The sequence below is a fragment of the Rhopalosiphum padi genome, chromosome 1 (genome assembly GCF_020882245.1).
Source record: "Rhopalosiphum padi isolate XX-2018 chromosome 1, ASM2088224v1, whole genome shotgun sequence".
NCBI lineage: Eukaryota > Metazoa > Arthropoda > Insecta > Hemiptera > Aphididae > Rhopalosiphum > Rhopalosiphum padi.
The window spans coordinates 66,961,486-66,980,550 of NC_083597.1; the positions used below are offsets into that span (position 1 = coordinate 66,961,486).

Genomic DNA, 19,065 nt, shown 5'->3' on the forward strand with positions numbered 1-19,065 from the left:
CTAGGGTTGGCTGGCTTGGCCCTCCTGTATTTATATTTAACCCACCTATAAGGTTATACTTTTTAGTTTCAATTAGCCTTCAAATTATTATTAACTTTGGTTTTCTAGGACTCTAGCCCCTGTAACTATTAAATCCCAGTTATGGCCATGTTCTCGATATCCTAATTTCAGTACCGCCATATTATTTAAAGGCCTTTTAATCGTGGTCGGATTAACATGGGCATAAATTCATTTTTGTTTCAGAGCGACATCTTTCACATATTCATAAAGTTTTAAGTTTTAATATAAAATATATGTTTTAATAGTTCTTATTGATATTTATAAGGGGTACCGAATAGTGTCTTGTCAATGGGATCGCCGTGGGAGGGGGGTTATGCCCTCGAAATGTATTCGAAATTAAAAAAAAAAAACACTAAATAGGACAAGATTCTAGGTACTTCTTAATGGTGGTTAATACAATAAATATTATACGGGATTATTACACACTATAATCACAGTCTCGCAGAATAAATGATACTTAACTATTTCATATTTTCATTTATTCTGTGGCTCTGTGCTATATTATAATAAACATTTACTTAGTTACTATGCGTAAATACACAATCCATAGTCATTGACACCCCCAACACGCACAAATGCACAATGAATATTGGCTACACTGAATTCTTTTAAAACGGTATCGAATCCACCAAGGAAAACTTACAAACACAAAATCTTGACGGTTTGCGTAAGTAGATTTATAATATGTTATATCTACCTTGTTTATAATTAAGCTTATGATCCGGAAACTATAACACGATGATCTAATATTAAACTGTTTTGATTTTTTATAGAATATCAGTACAATTTTGGATTTTGATATTTTGTTACTAAGGAAATACATAGGTAGGTACCTCTGATTTACCTATAATTGAAGAAGACGTTCTGGTAATGAATTTTGACTGTAAAATCATGCTTTCGTACTTCCCATATTTTCCTCAGCTCTCTTTAGTCGTAAAAACATGATTTTTTCCTCAATTTAAACATTAAACCTAAGAAGTTCTATTAAACAACTGCGTTCTAGATTTTCGAAATGTTTTTTTAAACTGATTAAGTTTGCATTTAAAGTTTTCAAAATTTTTAAAAAATCATATAAAATAGATTAAATCCATATTAAGAAAAGCATTTGTCATGGAGTACATGGAAGTCAATTCACTGTAATCTGTAAAAATGTGTAAAATTTTAATTCAATAATGTTACCTAGCTATTATCATATTATTATTGCATGTATACGAAAAACAATTCTGAGCGGCGGATTGTTACGGAAAAATGTTTTTTGTTGTTGAATAAATTCAAAAAATATCTATTGGTACCTACTTATATTAAATATTTGATTAAAATCGATAATTTAACCTTATTTTAATATCGTTTGATTATAGATATTATAAAAAAATATCTATTACGATTTATTTCGTGTGGAAATCAAACTATTTGTTTTATTTATGGTTGACATTGATTTAATTTACATAGACTTTTATAACAACAAGTGCAAATTTTCAAATATTTTCACAGTTTGCATGGGAAATATAGCTCAAAGAGTAAATATTTCAATTAATATTTATAATTCATTGAATATGATTTAAATACCTAGGTACTAAATTATATTTTCGTATATACACTATTATATTCTTGACTCATACGAGTCATACACTGGCATACACTCATACGTATAGTAGTATAGACCTTATAGTGTGTAGATACTATTTTTTATGTGATACCTACGCGGCTACGTTACACAAATTTATTACATTTTTCACTCTACATAGATGCATTTACCTAAAATTTACATGGCTATGGCCTAGCCCATAACCAGTGGCGTGCCCAAGAATTTTCGATGGGGTGGGGGGTTATATACTTATATGCTATAAGAAAAAGCCGGATTTAATTGGATTAAAAACACAAAAATTGTATAATTATACCAAAAATACATATGAATTACATAATAAATTGCACTGTAAAAAAACAAGTCATTTAAAAAAACTATAAATTCTTAATTATAGCTAAATTAATTTAAAAAAAAAATTGATGAATGTATCAATTTTTTGAATTAAAATTAAATCTTTTATCACTTAAAATATGTTTGTACAAAGAAAAAATACGTTCTGCTTTTACTACACTATAGTTATTGGTGCATATTAAAAAAACTCAATAATTTAGGCGTTATAATGTTATATATAAATAAACATCTGCTTTACCTGACATGACTTCATGATAAGATTTAATAGTTTTATATATTTTATTTTTTTTTCAATTGTATATATATATAAATTTTCCTTTAATTTTTTTTCCATTTGGAAAAGGAAAATATTTGTTAAAGTATCTTCAGTTTTTCTAAACATATTCATATTTTAAGTACCTAGTTAACTATTCGATTCTTCCAAGTTTATAAGATTAATGGATAACTTAGATAAGTGTATAATTGTATGAATAATGCTATAAGCCTATAAACCACATTTGACTACATATTTTGTACAAACTGTTTCCGTTTTTCTATACACTGTTACACTGATGGGGATTAACATCGTCTTTTAAACTTTTAATCATAATAAAAAAATGTTCAAAATTATTTACATAGAAAAGCGTAACTTTTAACAGTTTTAACCATGTTTCCCACATTGTAATAATAAGTTCGAGAGGTAAAAGTATACCCTGCATTTTTTTTCTGTTTATTTATTTTATTCTCGATGGTACTTATTATAGGAAAGGTTTTTTCTTAAAATAAACGAAATAAGTTACATAATATGTATTTAGATTTTTTATATTAAATTAATTACCATTGCGCAATAATCTATTTATGTAATAATAAATTTAGTTTAGTTAAGTATTTTGTTCATTAAAACACAAAATTTAAAAAAAAAATCCAAAAAAGTGGAAAATTGCAATATAATAGTATTATAAAATTAAAAAGGTAGATAATGAGAGAACATAAAGTATATAATTGTAATACAATGTATATTTTAATAAATATAATTTATAAGCAATAACTTATTACTAATAATCAAAAGCAATGACTTCATAAAAAGTAACAACTTTTATATCTATTATTTATATCTACAATTATTTTTTTTATTATAATTTGTTTTCTGAAAGTCAGCAAATAAAAAGTCAATAGGGGGGGGGGGATATAACTCCTAACCTACCCCACTGAGCACGCCAGTACGCCACTGAAAAAATTAATCCGGATATGTATTCACATTTATAATGTATTATTAATATTATTAATAATCAGCTGTTTAACATTTGGTTCAGAGGTCACAAATCACGATCCATTCTTATAATAGTTATAATATAGATATGTATTGAAATATTGTGTTTCCAGGTTCCTATGTTATATATATATATATATTACAATTACATTATAATGTTTTTAGTCTTATATATACTCTATATTGTGTACGACAGTAGTAGGTACCTATTATTTGCACGCTGAACATAAATATGCCATGATATTGCACGCAAGACATTATGTAACAAAAATATATATGTAAATGTGTTTTCTTCCAGAACTGGTCCAGTGAAGAGTGAACACAACGTAAAAAAAATTGAAAATTGTGCAGCCAAATTGACACAAAGCTACGGCGACTAGTGTGATGTCTACTCCGTAGCGAGTACCATTAGCCACCGTGACAGATAATTTCGAAAATCACCCAGACTATGAAGTACAGCATCAGCATGCGTCGTTTATTACAACTTACAAGCCAGAGAGAGTATCTACCTATAGGTACGTTAATCAATTCTAATTGGCCTTATAGGATTACAAGTACCAATATTTAATTATTAATTATTATTATTATCGAGTTATATAATACGATTAGTATAAAAAGATTTCGAGTATTTCGATTCATATTGTAGCCGTTTTAAATTTTTAAGTAGTCTTTTTATTTTTTAATATAATATTATACTTCATTCAATTTTAATATATGGACACATTTTTACAATAAAAAAATTATTATATATGCTAATGTTAATTATAAGTTTAAATGTTTACATTACTATGAAATGTAAATTGTGTGTAATCATATTACGAATATGTCATATACCATATTTAGTTAATAATAAGTCTCCTAAAGTACCAACAAGATTCAATTTTCTATCAGAAAAGATATTTAAGGTAAAAATTGAAGTTTTACGTTGTTAAACTGCTACGAAAGGCGACGACAGATAAAAAACAAATGATTTTAAATTAATACGTTCATTATTGCTTTGTTAAAAATCTAGAAGAATAAGAACAATAAAATTACCTTTTATTAAATTAGTAGAAAAGTAAAAAAATAATACTGAATCTTACCATTTTGAATGATTACTGATTGTAATGTAATTAATCATTGAATATATGATAGTCAATTCTTACTAAGAAAACTTTAACTCACGAATCAATTTGCATATTTCACTTAGGCGTATTTATGTTTTAATTAACTCCATTCAAATAGTACTAAGTCTAAGTGGTTGCATTATATTTACACTAACAGGTACTCAAACTAATTTTAATTTCTTTCAGTTTCATGCAGTAACGCGTTGAACTACTTTTATGTAAGGAGCGATCTTACATACCATACCTTTTTAAGTAGTAATAATGCTTCAAACTTCAAATATAAGTATATTTTAGCAAAGAAAATTAAATTTAGTTGGAATTTTGAAAGTACAATAATAAGTATACTCGACCAACTGTAAAAAGGAAAAAATACTATTAATATCAAAATTAGTTATTTTTATTTGAAAAAAATGGATTATTCAAATAATTATAAATAACTTATTAAAAAAATTGTTTACAAAAAAATTGATCACTTAGGCATTACAATATTACATTGATTACAATGATCTATTTTCTATTGTCTGATTATTTTGAGCATTAATGACATTATTGTATTAAATAATATTCGGGGCACTATTTAATTGCATGAAAAATTGAAAACGGACCTTTAGTGCAAAAAGATAAAAAACGGTCCAAAATATTAGCGTTCATTAATAATACGTGATTAAAACAAAAATCAATCAATTATGTATGCGTAAACCAAGTAGGTTACCTATATCAATACGAATGATGGAAATTCAATATTTCGATAAATGCGCTGTCGATTAATCATAAGCAATGTATGCATATTACCTACGTATTTGATGACCGCCATCGAACAATCGTTTTCTTTCATACACACTATACATGAACATCGTATATACGTATATTCATTCAAGTTCAGTTGGATTTATCAGCCGTTAAACGACATCGGAACAATGTGAAAACATAACAACAAACACGCGCTTACAAAATATACATATACCTACGACACGACGATTACAATTTGCAATGTACAATATGTGTATTGGTACATAGAAATAACAGTAACCGGTGTCGAGTGTTTTATATGTATATATATATAATATATTAATTATTTTTATTAAACGAGTCGTCGCGTTGTAATAATAATTATATTATTTTAGTGACGTGACACAGTAACAGAGTATATAATGAGACTGACTCATTTTTCAAACATCCCTCGCTACGGGAGAAACGGCGATAGGCGTAGGTACTACGCCACAGTAAAGCGTCTTTTCTCGACTAAGTCTATTGTTTTACATATACAAGTCGTATAATATACAATTAAGTTACGTAGAACGCAATACAATATTCATAAAATACGACAATAATTATACCGTTGGTATTACACGGCAGAGGATAACTCGCACGAACAATTGCGGAGTGTTATATAGCAGTTGCAGGTTCGATATACCTTTATTTCCGTAAGTTTGTTTTTGTCGGTTATTCATTCATATCCTTGATTCGATTGTACATACGCGTTTTCGGATCGCAACGATTCGTACCGGCCCGAATTCTTCCATTCTGTCATCTACAGATAGGTACCGACCATGCAGGAAGATTCGTCTGATTCGAACGGCGAGGGCGGTACGTTGACCGCTAATGAATACGCATCCAACACGACCAAGCGACAGGTGTATTTGGAATTTTCCGAGTTCAGTCCGGCGCAGATACGAAAGATCGAAGATATTTTCAACCAGTACGTAGATATAGGTTACTCTACTTATATGTTGCATAAGCATAATATGCGATTTAAACGCGCGCGCGCGCGCGCGCACATAGGTTGGTATATAATATTATCATCGGGGGCCGGGGTTATATGTCATGTATAATATTATTAATATTATAATTATTTCTGCGCTCGACGGTATACTATAATAAATTGTCTTAATTATCTAGTAATTACTACTTCATACAGTCTGTATAGTTTGGGTAGAAGACTAATTGTCAGATTACTCAGATTTATGCGAATAATAAATAGGTTTATAAGGTCATTGGTCTGCACTCTGTCTATCGTCAAAATTTAAAATTAAGTATAGTGTCTGAATACGATTTCAAATAAATGGAAAATGTTCTTTTAATTTAACACACATTTCATTAATAATTTTTACAGAGGACCTTTAAAATATAGAGACACAAAACCATGCTTAACTAATTAATATTGAATAATAAGTATATGTAATAGGTAGGCAAGATGACCATTTTTCAGTCAAATGCTGTACAACCGTGTCCATGACATTTTTAAAAGTGCGATGATGTTTTTTTAGCCAAGCTGTAATCAGATAAATTATCTAATTTAATGGAAATAATTAACTTTAGTTAAGTTAAATCAAATCTAAGAACGTTAAGCAATAAGTATTAATTAATAAACAATATGTTTATCTATTACCAAATTTAAAGGTAAGAATAAGAATATTATCTAGACATATGATTTTATTGATATTATTATTTTAAAGTGAGTTATGAACATTTTAAAGTTGTAATATTTTACATAGCTGTAACTCACTTTAAAATAATATCAATAAAAGCATGTCATTATCTAAATAATATTCTTACCTTTAAATTTGATAATAGATAAATTTACTCCAATATTAATGCTAACGTCACAAAATATATTTTGCTGAACGAAATTTTGTTATGATGTACGTTAGATATAAGACCAAGACAACATATGCAGGTATGGCATCCTCTTAAATGTGGTATAAGAAGCTCAATATTCTGATTATTAGTTTATTGACCAGGCATGCATTAAGTGAAAAGAAACCATCTATGAATGGCTCTTTAAGTTATTTTGTATATAATTATCTAAAAATAAATAAACAATATTTATTCATAGGTATGATGCAAACAAAGATGGATATCTATGTCGGAATGAATTGAAACGAATGATGATCAAACGTCGAGTTCCATGGACTGAAAACTCATTAAATCAATTGATCGATGATGTGGATAAAGACAAAGATGGAAAATTGACTTTTAGAGAAGTTTGTTTAAATTTAAATATTAGATATGAATAAAAATGACTTATTTAACCAAATAAAAATATTCTTTTACTTAATATTGTTAAGTTTGTTATGACTAACCGTAAAACTTTGGAGTACTGTCAACGTGCATTGGCCAAACAAGAAAAAGTAGACTTTAACAAAGTTGGTATAAAAGGCGTAAGAGACTTCTTCGAGGCAAAGGTACATTAATACACTACTGACCAATTTAAATCAAATGCATAAGATTATTAAATATTTTTTTCTATTTTTTACAGGCTAAGTATTCCAAATAAACAGTACTGCAGTTTTAGAAAAATGTATTGAAAGAAATGTTTAATTTACCAGTACCAGTGAATATAATATTTAAAAGCTATACATTTGATTATTATCAACTTAAAATTTTTGAAATAATATTGTACATATTTATCAAATAATGTTGTAATAATATACTACAATCAAGATTTCTACAAATATTATGTACATCCAAAAAGATTAGTTGTACACACTAACAGAACATAAACAGACGATGTAAAGTAAAATCTGTATAAATTACCTTTCACTTTATCATTGCACTTCCATTATTGTTTTATGTCAAGGTATGTCTTACATATAATATGTAATATTTTGAATTTTACAAAATCATTTTCCTAAAAAATTGGTTAAACACATTAATAAACGTGATTTACAAAATGTATTTAACCTCCTAACAATGTTAAATAATATATAGTTAATTATGTGTTGATATATTATATTTAGGTTGTGAAATAATAATATATTAATATAATACGAAACATATAAAGAATTAATAAAACATATGATATATTATAAGCTAAAAATATATTTTGTATAATATTGTTAGTTGTTACTAGATAAGTAACTTGATTGATTAAAAATGATCATATTATACTACACACTTTTATTGAAAAAAAAAAAATGTAAAAAATAAAACTTCAAGTGTTTAATAAATTATAGAACTACATTGGTATTTACAATTTTGAATGCAGTAAACAAAAACAAAAATAAAATATTATTACAATTAATAAAATCTAAAGGGGTCTTATTAATATTCAAAGAATTATTTTAAATAGCAATTAAATCATAATCCCATTATTACTAAAATATATTAAATAATAATCTTATCACATTTAGAAATATCACAAAGTTAAAATTAACAACAAAGAGGAAGTCTAATTTTCTCTTACTACCAATTGTTTATCTAAAGATTAAATCATCAATTTCATTTAGTAATCTCGACACTGCTAAACCATCATACTGTACTGTTAATTCTGGATTAGTTTTTATGCTATTCATTTCTATCCGTTGGACATTATCAAAACTTGGTCTGTAATAATCACTTAACTTAGGTTCTGGATTTTTTGTTGAATGTGGTTCCCTAGGCTTGGGTTTTGGTACAGTACTTAAATTGCTATTTAATCCGACATTCACCATATTATTATAGTCGTACACATGTTCGGTCAATGGAAAATTCACCTGCCTGACTCCTCTCTGAATAAAAAAAAATATACAGTTATAAATAATTGTATATACACTTAAACATACATTGTACATACTTTGATCGTATTTGGTTTGGGCTCCAAACGAGAAAGTGTAATGTTCCTTAACTTTGACTCTGTTTGAACGATAGATGAATACAAAGTAGGTTTAGGCACATATTTACAGTTGTTTTTAAGACCAGAAGCATTGTCGTTATCATCAGCTTGTTTTTTCGACGGGTTATTATTTTTCTTGGGCTTAATCATTTTTTAAAATTATACAGAAACAAAATATTAAGTTAAAACGTTTTATAACTATAAATAATATAGGTACGATTTGAATTTTGATTTTTTTTAATATTCAGTATTGAATATGATTATAACAAATTACATAGTAAAAATTTTTCTACATTACAGCACAGAACATAAATTTCAAATTTCAATACATATAACGCATTTTTAGTGCATTTATATTATATTTGATAACAAAAGATAACAATGCAAGCAGTGTAGCCAAGATTCAAAATCAATATTTAACAAGTATAATAATATTATAGTTTTCAAAGCTAAAATTCTATAATATTATTGTCATGTCAATTTAGCTGCCTATTCTATGCACAAAAAGGATAAACTCAAAATAACAGGAAACAAATGTTATATTTTAATTAATAAATTCATAAATAACAATGAACATAATATTTTTCTTAACAGTCAGCTGCAGTCTTTCACTATTCTGAGAAAATCGTCTTTTTCATTAGTTAGTATTTTTATTAACTTAATTTATTATTATCTGGAGGAATATAGAGTACATATATAGTACATACGACGTACCAAAGATACCAATCCACAATACATAATTCAGAACTTAAACTTATGATTCACCAAATATTTGTGATATGCCTGAATAGAGAATACTTCCATTGAGATCGCGTAGGTAACATTTATTTGATGCAAAAAAATATGATGACAAAAATAAACTATTTACTAAAACTCTAGAAAATACCTTTTCACCAAATGATGTAAATATGTAATTTATTTCGAAACAAAAAATGTTGATATAATAGATATGAATATTTTTTCTCAAAATATATTTCCATACTCTACTCCTAATGTAACTAATGAAATAATCAAAAAATGATCTAACGAAAAATCACTTGGACACGATCTCATCACAAATGTAATAATAAAAAATATTTTTAAAAATGTCATCATGATCACATACGTACGATACATCTCTATTTTATTAACTTTCAACTAAAAGTCATCGGTGACTTTTTAATCAAATGGAAATTAATAATCATAAAAAACCTGAACAGTTACCGACTCATAATCCTATTATCTTCAATATCAAAAGACAAAAATACTTGAAAAATAACGTTTTAAATTTAGATTAATTAACAACCTAAACGCAATCAAAGTAATCTCATACTTGCAAGTTAAAATTTAGTTTTGAATCAAAACATTCATCCACTTATAAACTCTTTCGTCTAATTGGATATTATATAGACCAGTGGTTCTTAACCTTTTTCGAACGATTGAACACTTATGACGATTTTCAGAGCATTTGTCGCCCAGGGCAAAATTAAAAATATTTGCCCCCTATTCTATTTATCATATATATTATACATTATAAAAACAATTTGGCGCTCCTTTAAACCATGCACCTGGGGCGCATGTCCACTAGGTCCCCCCCACGGCACGGCACTGAACATTTTATAAGGTTTTCGTAGAATATAGCCATAAAATAAAACAGTAATTATATACATTTTTTAATATATTAAACAATGCATGTAGTATTGTATAACACAGTTTTCAAAATGAAGTCAGACAATGAAACTAAAAATTTTTTCTTACAGATTTTAAAATTTTGGCGGAACACTTATACCAAGTCCACGGAACACCGGTTAAGAACCACTGATGTAGACGATAGTTTCTAAAATAAAGCTTCATAACAGTGGAATATTTTTTAGATGTAGCGCAAGTCTTTGATCGCATCTGACATGATAGCCTTCTAGCTATTTCTATACAAACTAAAAATACTAAAAACACCTTGTCTGTAATTTATAATCTAATGGGATCTTTTTCCTCTTATCGCTGTTTTCTCGTTTGCATAAGCCACTACAACTCAAAAATCAAGAAAATAACAACTGATGTCCCTCAATGACTCAGTAGATCCGAAAATCTCACCACTGCTTTTCACTTTATATATCTCACATTTCCCAACCACAACTAATATAGAAGTGAGAAATATCTCTATATACTGACGATAGTACTGTTTATTCAAGATCCAGTGATATTAGCATTATTACCGAAAATTTACAATATATTAACAAAATTAACTTATACAGGGCAAAAAATGGAAAAGTATTCTACATTTTTTAAAGTGCACAGCAGTGTTATTCACATTTCACTAACCTAAGATTTCTACCACTTTATAACTCAATGATTACAAACTAAAATATCTAAGTGGTGTGAAATATTATCATTTAAGCAACAATCTGCTCTTCGTCAGTTAAAACAAAGACACTCCATCGTTCTTACATAATAATAATAATAATAATAATAAAAATAATTAAAAATATACAACTATATCAAATAGGTAACACTTGAATCAAGTTTGTATTATTAGTGCCACAACTTTTACTACTTTTATTATTGTTACACTATTCTTATTGTTATCATCATTATTGATTATATAAATTATAATCAATATATTTACATCTGTATAGTGTATATTATAAAGTATAAACCACCATCCCCATTATTTTACATTTTTCAATATTTGTAAATAATTATTGTTATCTATCTACTATTTTATAATGTAAAAAAAAAAAAAAATATTATGTATAATCGTATCTAATAAAGGTAAAGCGGTTAAAGTGCCGTTAAGTTTAGTTAGCCGTTAGGTCTTAGGTTCGTACATATAATATACAATTTAAGTTACTCGTATTACTTAAAATTAAAGGTAAATCAATTATTTAATCATTTAAACATTAAGAACTTCTTCTTAAAGTAAATATTATTGTAAGTAGGTACCTATTAAGCATTGATCGATCAAGTATAAATTGATATTGTAAATAATTACATCTATTATAAATCGTATGTCTAGTGTTGACCTATAACTATTTTATATAATCACTTGCCATCAACACGAAACATTGGAAGTGATATTATTATTATAAAACACTAAATAATATATAAACTCATTATTTTTCAATTTTACACTTGTGGGTGGTATGAAAATATATTTCATGACGTTAGATAGCAATCATTTCAAAATATAAAAGTAAATAATAACACTAGTAGCTAGTTATAATATTATACTAGTGCCTACTATCTATTATTATTATGTTATACATAAATGCATTATGCCGAGTAGTATTTATTTTGTGTAAGTGTTGTGTAATTATCTGCAAGGTCACGAAATAGGTAGGTACTATTGACTAGAAAAACTTACGCTGAAACTGTCGTCTGTCTGTCAGGGTTTTTTTCATCATTATTTTATTTTCTGTGTTATTTTCTACTGTATATACCTATACATAAAATTTGTTTTCTGTATATATATATATCATAAAATAAAACATTATTTTTTGTTAGGTTAATTTGTTAATCAAAAATCAGATTAATCTAGTTACCTACCTATTTTATAAACCAAATTATCAACTATATATACACTCTTATAATATATAATCAAGTATTATTTGATAGCATTTAATTTTGAAAATGATTGTAAATACATTAATTTAATAGCACGTATTAATAGGTGAAGCACTGAGGCTCATAACCTTGGAAGTATTAAATAATTTTGTTAGTTCTAATTATTATTATTAACATCCTTTTACGTAAAACCAAGTTTCGCTCTGCTCCTGTTCTCAGTCTTAGAAATTATATTAATAGAAGTTGTGTATTTTTATTTTTTTGGTGACTTCAGGTTTATAACTCCTTGATTTAGTATCTATATTAAATTTCACATTTTTAACAGTCGATATGTTATGAAGTTATAAATAAATATATTATGTATTTGTGTAGTATTGCTCTAATAAACTGTAAATTATAATATTTCTTTACTCTTAATAAATGAAGTAATGTATTGGTCATCCAATAATGCTTAAAGTTTATTTATGATATGGTTTTAAATAAAACAAAATTATATTTGACATTAATCAAGTTGTAGAATGTATGTATAATACATATATATTATATTTACTAATTATGTTGAAAGGTAATCAATATTTGTTACAGACTAAATAAGATAAGTCTAGTCTTATCCGGTTCTAACTTGAACCTAAGAAAGGAAATCAAAGAAGTCTATTTGTTATAAAAACGGACCAATATGTTAATCAACTAATCTGGTTGTTTCACCAATTTGTAAGGATATTTTTTCTTTATTTATAATTAATATTTATTAATATTTGTTTGGTTTTTACAGGGAGCCCTTTAATTCTGCTTTACAAAATGAAAAAGGCGAATATCTATTTTCTATATTTCTATAAAATTAAATTTTTAATAATGACTGTGTCAAAAGTTGTTATGACATGCTCTTATAATATGAGCTTAACATTGGTAAATAATATATATATAATTAATAAATAGAGATGCGTTCTCACTAATTCTTTATAATCAGGATTGGGTGGCTGGTAATACGGTGATATGGAATAATATTGTAACATATTAAGGCAGGTCACGTTACGCCAGAGAGAGAAAGAGTGAGAGAGAGAGACGAATACAGCAATTAATAGTGCAGACTGCAGATGCATGGTACTGTTCAGAGACCGTTCAGACACATAATATAATCTCGTAGAGTAGTGACGTTATTGTTGTAATCGTTTCGACGATAGCTTATCGATATCGTATATGTATTATGTAAATATATTTTAGAATTATCTTGTGTTTATACGGAACATGAGATGATATAAATATATAATAATATATAGTGCGTACGATATAATATTATTATTGTATAATAATTGTTGCGTTTATACGCCTGTCCATAATAAAATAAAAATAATTGATATAAATATACACAAGTAGTGTAATATAATATAGGTAGGTAAGTACAATATTTTCGTACATTTCACAGGTCGGCTGATGGGCGACCTTGTTTCGGCTAAACAACCACCGTCACAATATAATTATATTATAATACATTGTACACTTTCACTGTCGCCGCCGAAGACTTAAACCGGGCGGCGGCACGCACAGTCGACTTTCTCCCAGCTCGCGCGCTCACAGACTGCAACACCGCAGACCCGACTACGTTACCTCCGGGTCCACCACGCATACCGTACACACACAGTTCGTCAACACGGTTCGTTCGCGACGCACGCCCGTCGACGTACGACGGTGATTTTAGCCTGTAACGTGTTTGTAAATATTTAAATATATAATTTTTTTACAATACCCGATTTGAACGTTTTTTCTCCCGTGATAAATAATATTATACGTTTATTATATGCCAGACACGGGAACGATTATTTAGTGGGTATTGTAGGACTTAACGTAATGCCGCCGTTAGATAGTGCGCGGCATCATATAGGTTTATATATTATACAAAACTATACAGTACTGTAAATATCGTAAATATAACGACGGCGAAGACGACGATGGACCACGTCGCCAAATACTCAAAGGCTCCGGTGCCGGTGCTGTTTCTGCTGACGCTGTGCTCGCTCACGGCGTTACTGTCGACGACACAGTCAGCTGCACGTAAGTCATTTTTTTTGTTTTTTAAAAACAGGACAGGTTCCATTTTAAAGATTTTCGTCTACAGTGTATAAGATTTCCCCCCTTTCCTCTATACCGTCATCATATACCATAGGTCACATTTACATTCTCTCTCTAAATGTCCGAATTTCAATTTTTTACATTAAAGATACGAAAGCAGTATTATTTAAGTCTTAAGATATTGAAAATATGTACATATTTATTATTTTTACCTGACAATTAGAAAATAAATTTTTGAATTTAGTATGTTCCTATATATTTAACGTAGCTATTAAATTTATATTAAATATAACAAAAAATAAGTTTTAATTATTCGAAACCAAAGTATGAATAAAATAAATCATTTTCCTCTGGCTGTATTATTCTATATTATGATAAAGAATCATAGCAGTAAGTTTCTAAATTTTCCCGAACAAAATTTATCTGGTAGTGTGTTGGCCAACAATGCAGTTCTTACCAATTATATATTTTCGGATATTTGCAATAAATGGTCTCCTCGGACTCCTCGGTTGTTGGAGGCTTACTGTGTTTAAAACATACATTCAAACACGAACTTTTTAGTCGTAGTTTCTATATCTATAGGTAACGTTATTTAATGAGTTCATCATAGTTTTCTTTACAAGCATAATTCATTTGTTAATTCCGAGAAAGAGTATAGTTGTTACAAGTTACATTAGCTTTCTAGTGGACAATTCTTAAATTATATTTTACTCGGTTTACAAATGTATAGTATCAGGAAACTATCAACATTTAAAAAAAAAATGTATAATTATTATCATTACCCATTTTTAGTTTATGGGTTTTACTACTATCATTATATAACTGTTCATCTAAAAATCCACGAGCGAAAGCCATGCGTCTGCAGTTTTACTCTTATAACGTTTTAACGTTTTTAACGGAACTACGTAATTTACTAGAATATTAATTTATAAATTGTACTTACTTCTTATTTACATATAAATATACATATTATCTTTTAAGTCGTAATCAAGTTTATAATTATGAACAAAATAATAAGTACCTAATAGACTAGTTAATTGTTCATATTTCATTAGATTACTAGTATTATTGTATTATATTTAATATATTACTACCTATAGAATAATATTTAAGTTAATATATTATACGAAAATGTTTTAAAAAATATATATTTATAATGAATTGAAACTATTTAACATACTATTTAATTATTACATAAAAATATTTGTTTACCCAATAGATTATACTATAATCTTTTATTCAATTTTTATCTGAGTTTAACTATGTAAAAAACCATATTTAAATAAATTTTCAATATATCGACATATCGCCAGTGACGCTGATATCGTTTACCGTTGGGTGTTACATTATAATGTAATCCGCCCGGATGTTGAGTATAATATCGCTCGCAAAAAATTATAATTATGTACGCATAATGTTAAATGATTACACGGTACTGTTTAAAATATTTGTTATTCAAATTAAATTAATTAATCTGATTATATATTCAGTGATTTAAGTGGCGTAAAACGAAAGGAATATAAGGAATATGTAGGAAGTTATAAATTTATAATTGGAATAAATCAATATGCGCTAAGGAGATATAATTTCTAATTAATTGTTTCCGGAAAATATAATATTATTAAAAAAAAAATATCATGTACCTATAAATATATCGTATGTATGGAAAGATGTACGTCGTACAGTTATGAAATTTCCTTTGCAGATTTGTTATAAAATTGTAGGCTGGTCAGAGTATTAGTACTGTGTTAATGTGTTATCCGACATTATTGCTCTGTACTATATATTCACTAGATATAACTTCAATTTAATAATTTTTAATTTAATAAGAAATTACAAATTGACAAAATATTATTCTTTTATTATTTGCAACCTTATCTGTTACCTATCCTTGAACTTTAATCGAAGGTTTACTCAAAATATAGGTTGGCTATGATTGAAATTCTGGAACGTTTTTTATTTTTATTTTTTACTAAACATTACATTTTTAATTTTCATTATAAGGAGGTATAGGTACTCAATAATAGTGATTCATATTTTTTGTCCTACTTTAAGTGCCACAAATTCGACTAATTTCAAGGCGAATACTAATTACCATTAATCCATCAATGTTATACGCTGACTAAATAAAGCTAGTACGTAGTTATATATAGCTCGTGAAATATAACATAATATATTATTTATTAATAAAAAATTATTCATGACGAAATCAATTATACTACTGTAGTTAGTTTATACATTTGGTATAATATTTCTTTATTCCATATTCATTTTTGAAATTCTTTAAGATTCTTATGTATAATAATATATCGGCTACAAATCTATTATCCATTAATTGTCGTTTTAAAAATTAAAATTAAATATCTATATGAATTTTAAAATTGGTTTTATTGATTTTAAACGTTTAACAAAAAAATCTTGTTATTGGTAAAAATTACAACTCTTATATTCTAGATGTTGGTATATATGCAAAATATTAAGTTATAATTAAAAACTGAATTACTTAAAAATTTTAAAAAGAAGCTGAGGAAGTAGTTTTCCTGTATAAATTTATTAAATAGGTAACAAGTAGTTAATAAGCATTTAGTAATCCATTATATTCGGTGTGTTAAATATTAATTATTATAATATTTTATAATATATTATTGTCACTAACTTATAAAAGTCAATATATTGTACATAGAAATTGTACAAACAATTTTTGTCAACATTTTAACTTAAAACAGTTATAAAAAAATGTGTTATATATTATCTATTGTCTATTTTTAAATTATTGTGAAAAACAACTTAGGAACAAACAACTAAAACATTTTCTATCAACATTTGCCAATAAATGCCATTATTACATTAGTCTAAACCTCTAAACATTTTAAAAAAGCGATTGTGGAATATTTCAAGTTTCTATATTTAGTTTTTATTGAAAAACAACAAAACAACAACCATTGTCTAATTAAAAATCGTTATTTTGTCCAATGTTGACAAAATTTAAATTTCAATCACAATTAAAAAATGTTTTTAATTTAACTAAAGAAAAAATATAAGGAATATCGTATAACATTTTCAATACTGAGGTATTAAAATTAAAAAAATATTTAGATCTGTAATAACAAAATCATTTGTATGTTTTTGTGATTTTAATGAATTTTGTTGACATTTGTAATGTTTGATATTTTTTAAATTATTTTTAACCGAGAATACTTGAATTAAATATAAAATAAACATAAACTAATAACATTTTTGTAATCTTTCAAGCTTTAAAATTGTATACAAGATTCCTTAATGATGTTATGAATTTATGGTTACTGGAATTTAAAAACAATTTTAGCGTTAATCTACATTAATATTTATTAGGACGAGAGTCTTACATTTTGACAAAATTAGATATTCAAAAGTAATTAACAATTTCTCCTCAATTGTTTTTATAGTTATTTGTTTGTAATTTGAAAAAAAAATATTAATCATAAGGACTTGAAATTTTTTTCAATTACATATATTTAGATAAATTTTAAATTATTTATTCCAAGGAACTTTACTTTATATTGGTATTGATTATAAGTTAATAACAATAATATATACTCGTATGCTACATTAATATTTAAAAATTATAATATAATAATAATTATTAAATAGTTATATTGATATGCAATGTTTTTAGAAAAAAAAAATAGTTCAATCCATTATAGATCTATTAAGAAAAATAAATTAAAATATAGTGATACAAATAAATACTATAAAATATCTTTAGAATTAGAGGTTTATATAATTTTTTTGATCAGAATCATTTTTGGATACAGACGATACAGTGATTTATTATTGGATTCAATATGTTCAAACACATCCAATTCAGTGACCTACTCAATGATGATGTAAGATATTCGAAACTTACTATATACAGTAGAGTGCTTTCCCCTGTTTTTTTAAATATATTTATAATTTTTATTACATTTTTCGTTATAATTTTATTTTTTTAATTGGGTTAAATTTTTTTTATTTTAATTTTAATAGACGAGTATTTTGAGAAAAAATATATTTTAATTTTTAACTGAATTTAATTTTACGATTGTATTGGCGTGTTTCATATCTAGACTTTATAGACTTTTCAATACTACAAAGAAAAAAAAATACTTTATAATAATTGTTAACAACTTAACGAGCGTTAAAGTCATGCGTGCGTTGTAGATTAGTATTAGGTATATTCAGTAAACATAGGTATATTAATGTGTTAGTATTTCTTTGTTATTAATTAATAATTATATTTACATTTCAATTATTATTTATATAGTTTACAACGTTTATGTAATTTTTATTTTATTTTATATATTAAAAAAATAAAACACGTTTTAAATTGACAATTAGGTAAATAATTTGTACTTTTAAGATGAATTTATCAAATAAAGCAATTATCTTTTAAACTATATATTATGTTCCTACAATTAATTTTATTCTTGCGTTGGGTAATTGATTTATTCATACAATGTATAAGTCGATTAATAACATGCCATGTTCACAAGGG

At 26.4% G+C, this 19,065-nt stretch overlaps 3 protein-coding genes across 4 annotated transcripts in view; 2 read left to right on the forward strand and 1 right to left on the reverse strand.

Moving 5' to 3' along the window:
- The first annotated feature begins 5,492 nt into the window (after positions 1 to 5,492).
- Positions 5,493 to 8,004, forward strand: LOC132918178 (EF-hand domain-containing protein D2-like). Of its 2 annotated transcripts, XM_060979298.1 has the most exons (5): positions 5,493 to 5,775; positions 5,889 to 6,050; positions 7,188 to 7,335; positions 7,420 to 7,536; positions 7,611 to 8,004. In XM_060979298.1, the coding sequence occupies exons 2-5, from the start codon at positions 5,902 to 5,904 to the stop codon at positions 7,626 to 7,628; spliced, it is 432 nt and encodes a 143-aa protein (XP_060835281.1). In that variant the 5' UTR covers positions 5,493 to 5,775; positions 5,889 to 5,901; the 3' UTR covers positions 7,629 to 8,004. The 2 variants fall into 2 exon arrangements, with proteins under 2 accessions (XP_060835281.1, XP_060835280.1); XM_060979297.1 differs by having other exon boundaries at positions 5,493 to 6,050.
- A 126-nt stretch (positions 8,005 to 8,130) lies between these two features.
- On the reverse strand, positions 8,131 to 9,282 carry LOC132918177 (uncharacterized). The gene is made up of 2 exons (XM_060979296.1): positions 8,907 to 9,282; positions 8,131 to 8,841 (listed from the first exon to the last, which is right to left on the reverse strand). Exons 1-2 carry the CDS (start codon positions 9,093 to 9,095, stop codon positions 8,548 to 8,550), a joined length of 483 nt encoding a protein of 160 aa, XP_060835279.1. The 5' UTR covers positions 9,096 to 9,282; the 3' UTR covers positions 8,131 to 8,547.
- A 4,786-nt stretch (positions 9,283 to 14,068) lies between these two features.
- Positions 14,069 to 19,065, forward strand: part of LOC132931714 (dual oxidase) — a 47,652-nt gene continuing 42,655 nt past the window's right edge. Inside the window, exon 1 of the mRNA XM_060997664.1 lies at positions 14,069 to 14,534. Within this exon, the coding sequence (XP_060853647.1) occupies positions 14,432 to 14,534 (103 nt within the window). The 5' untranslated portion in view covers positions 14,069 to 14,431. The remainder of the gene's footprint in view (positions 14,535 to 19,065) is intronic.

Excerpts from the sequence above, each read along its gene's own strand:
- LOC132918177 (XM_060979296.1), bottom strand. The coding sequence starts at position 9,095 with ATGATTAAGCCCAAGAAAAATAATAACCCGTCGAAAAAACAAGCTGAT. Across the intron at positions 8,842-8,906 it reads CCAAACCAAATACGATCAAA|AGAGGAGTCAGGCAGGTGAA; the intron begins GTATGTACAATG and ends TTTTTTATTCAG.
- LOC132918178 (XM_060979297.1), top strand. The coding sequence starts at position 5,902 with ATGCAGGAAGATTCGTCTGATTCGAACGGCGAGGGCGGTACGTTGACC. Across the intron at positions 6,051-7,187 it reads ATCGAAGATATTTTCAACCA|GTATGATGCAAACAAAGATG; the intron begins GTACGTAGATAT and ends ATTTATTCATAG. Across the intron at positions 7,336-7,419 it reads GAAAATTGACTTTTAGAGAA|TTTGTTATGACTAACCGTAA; the intron begins GTTTGTTTAAAT and ends AATATTGTTAAG.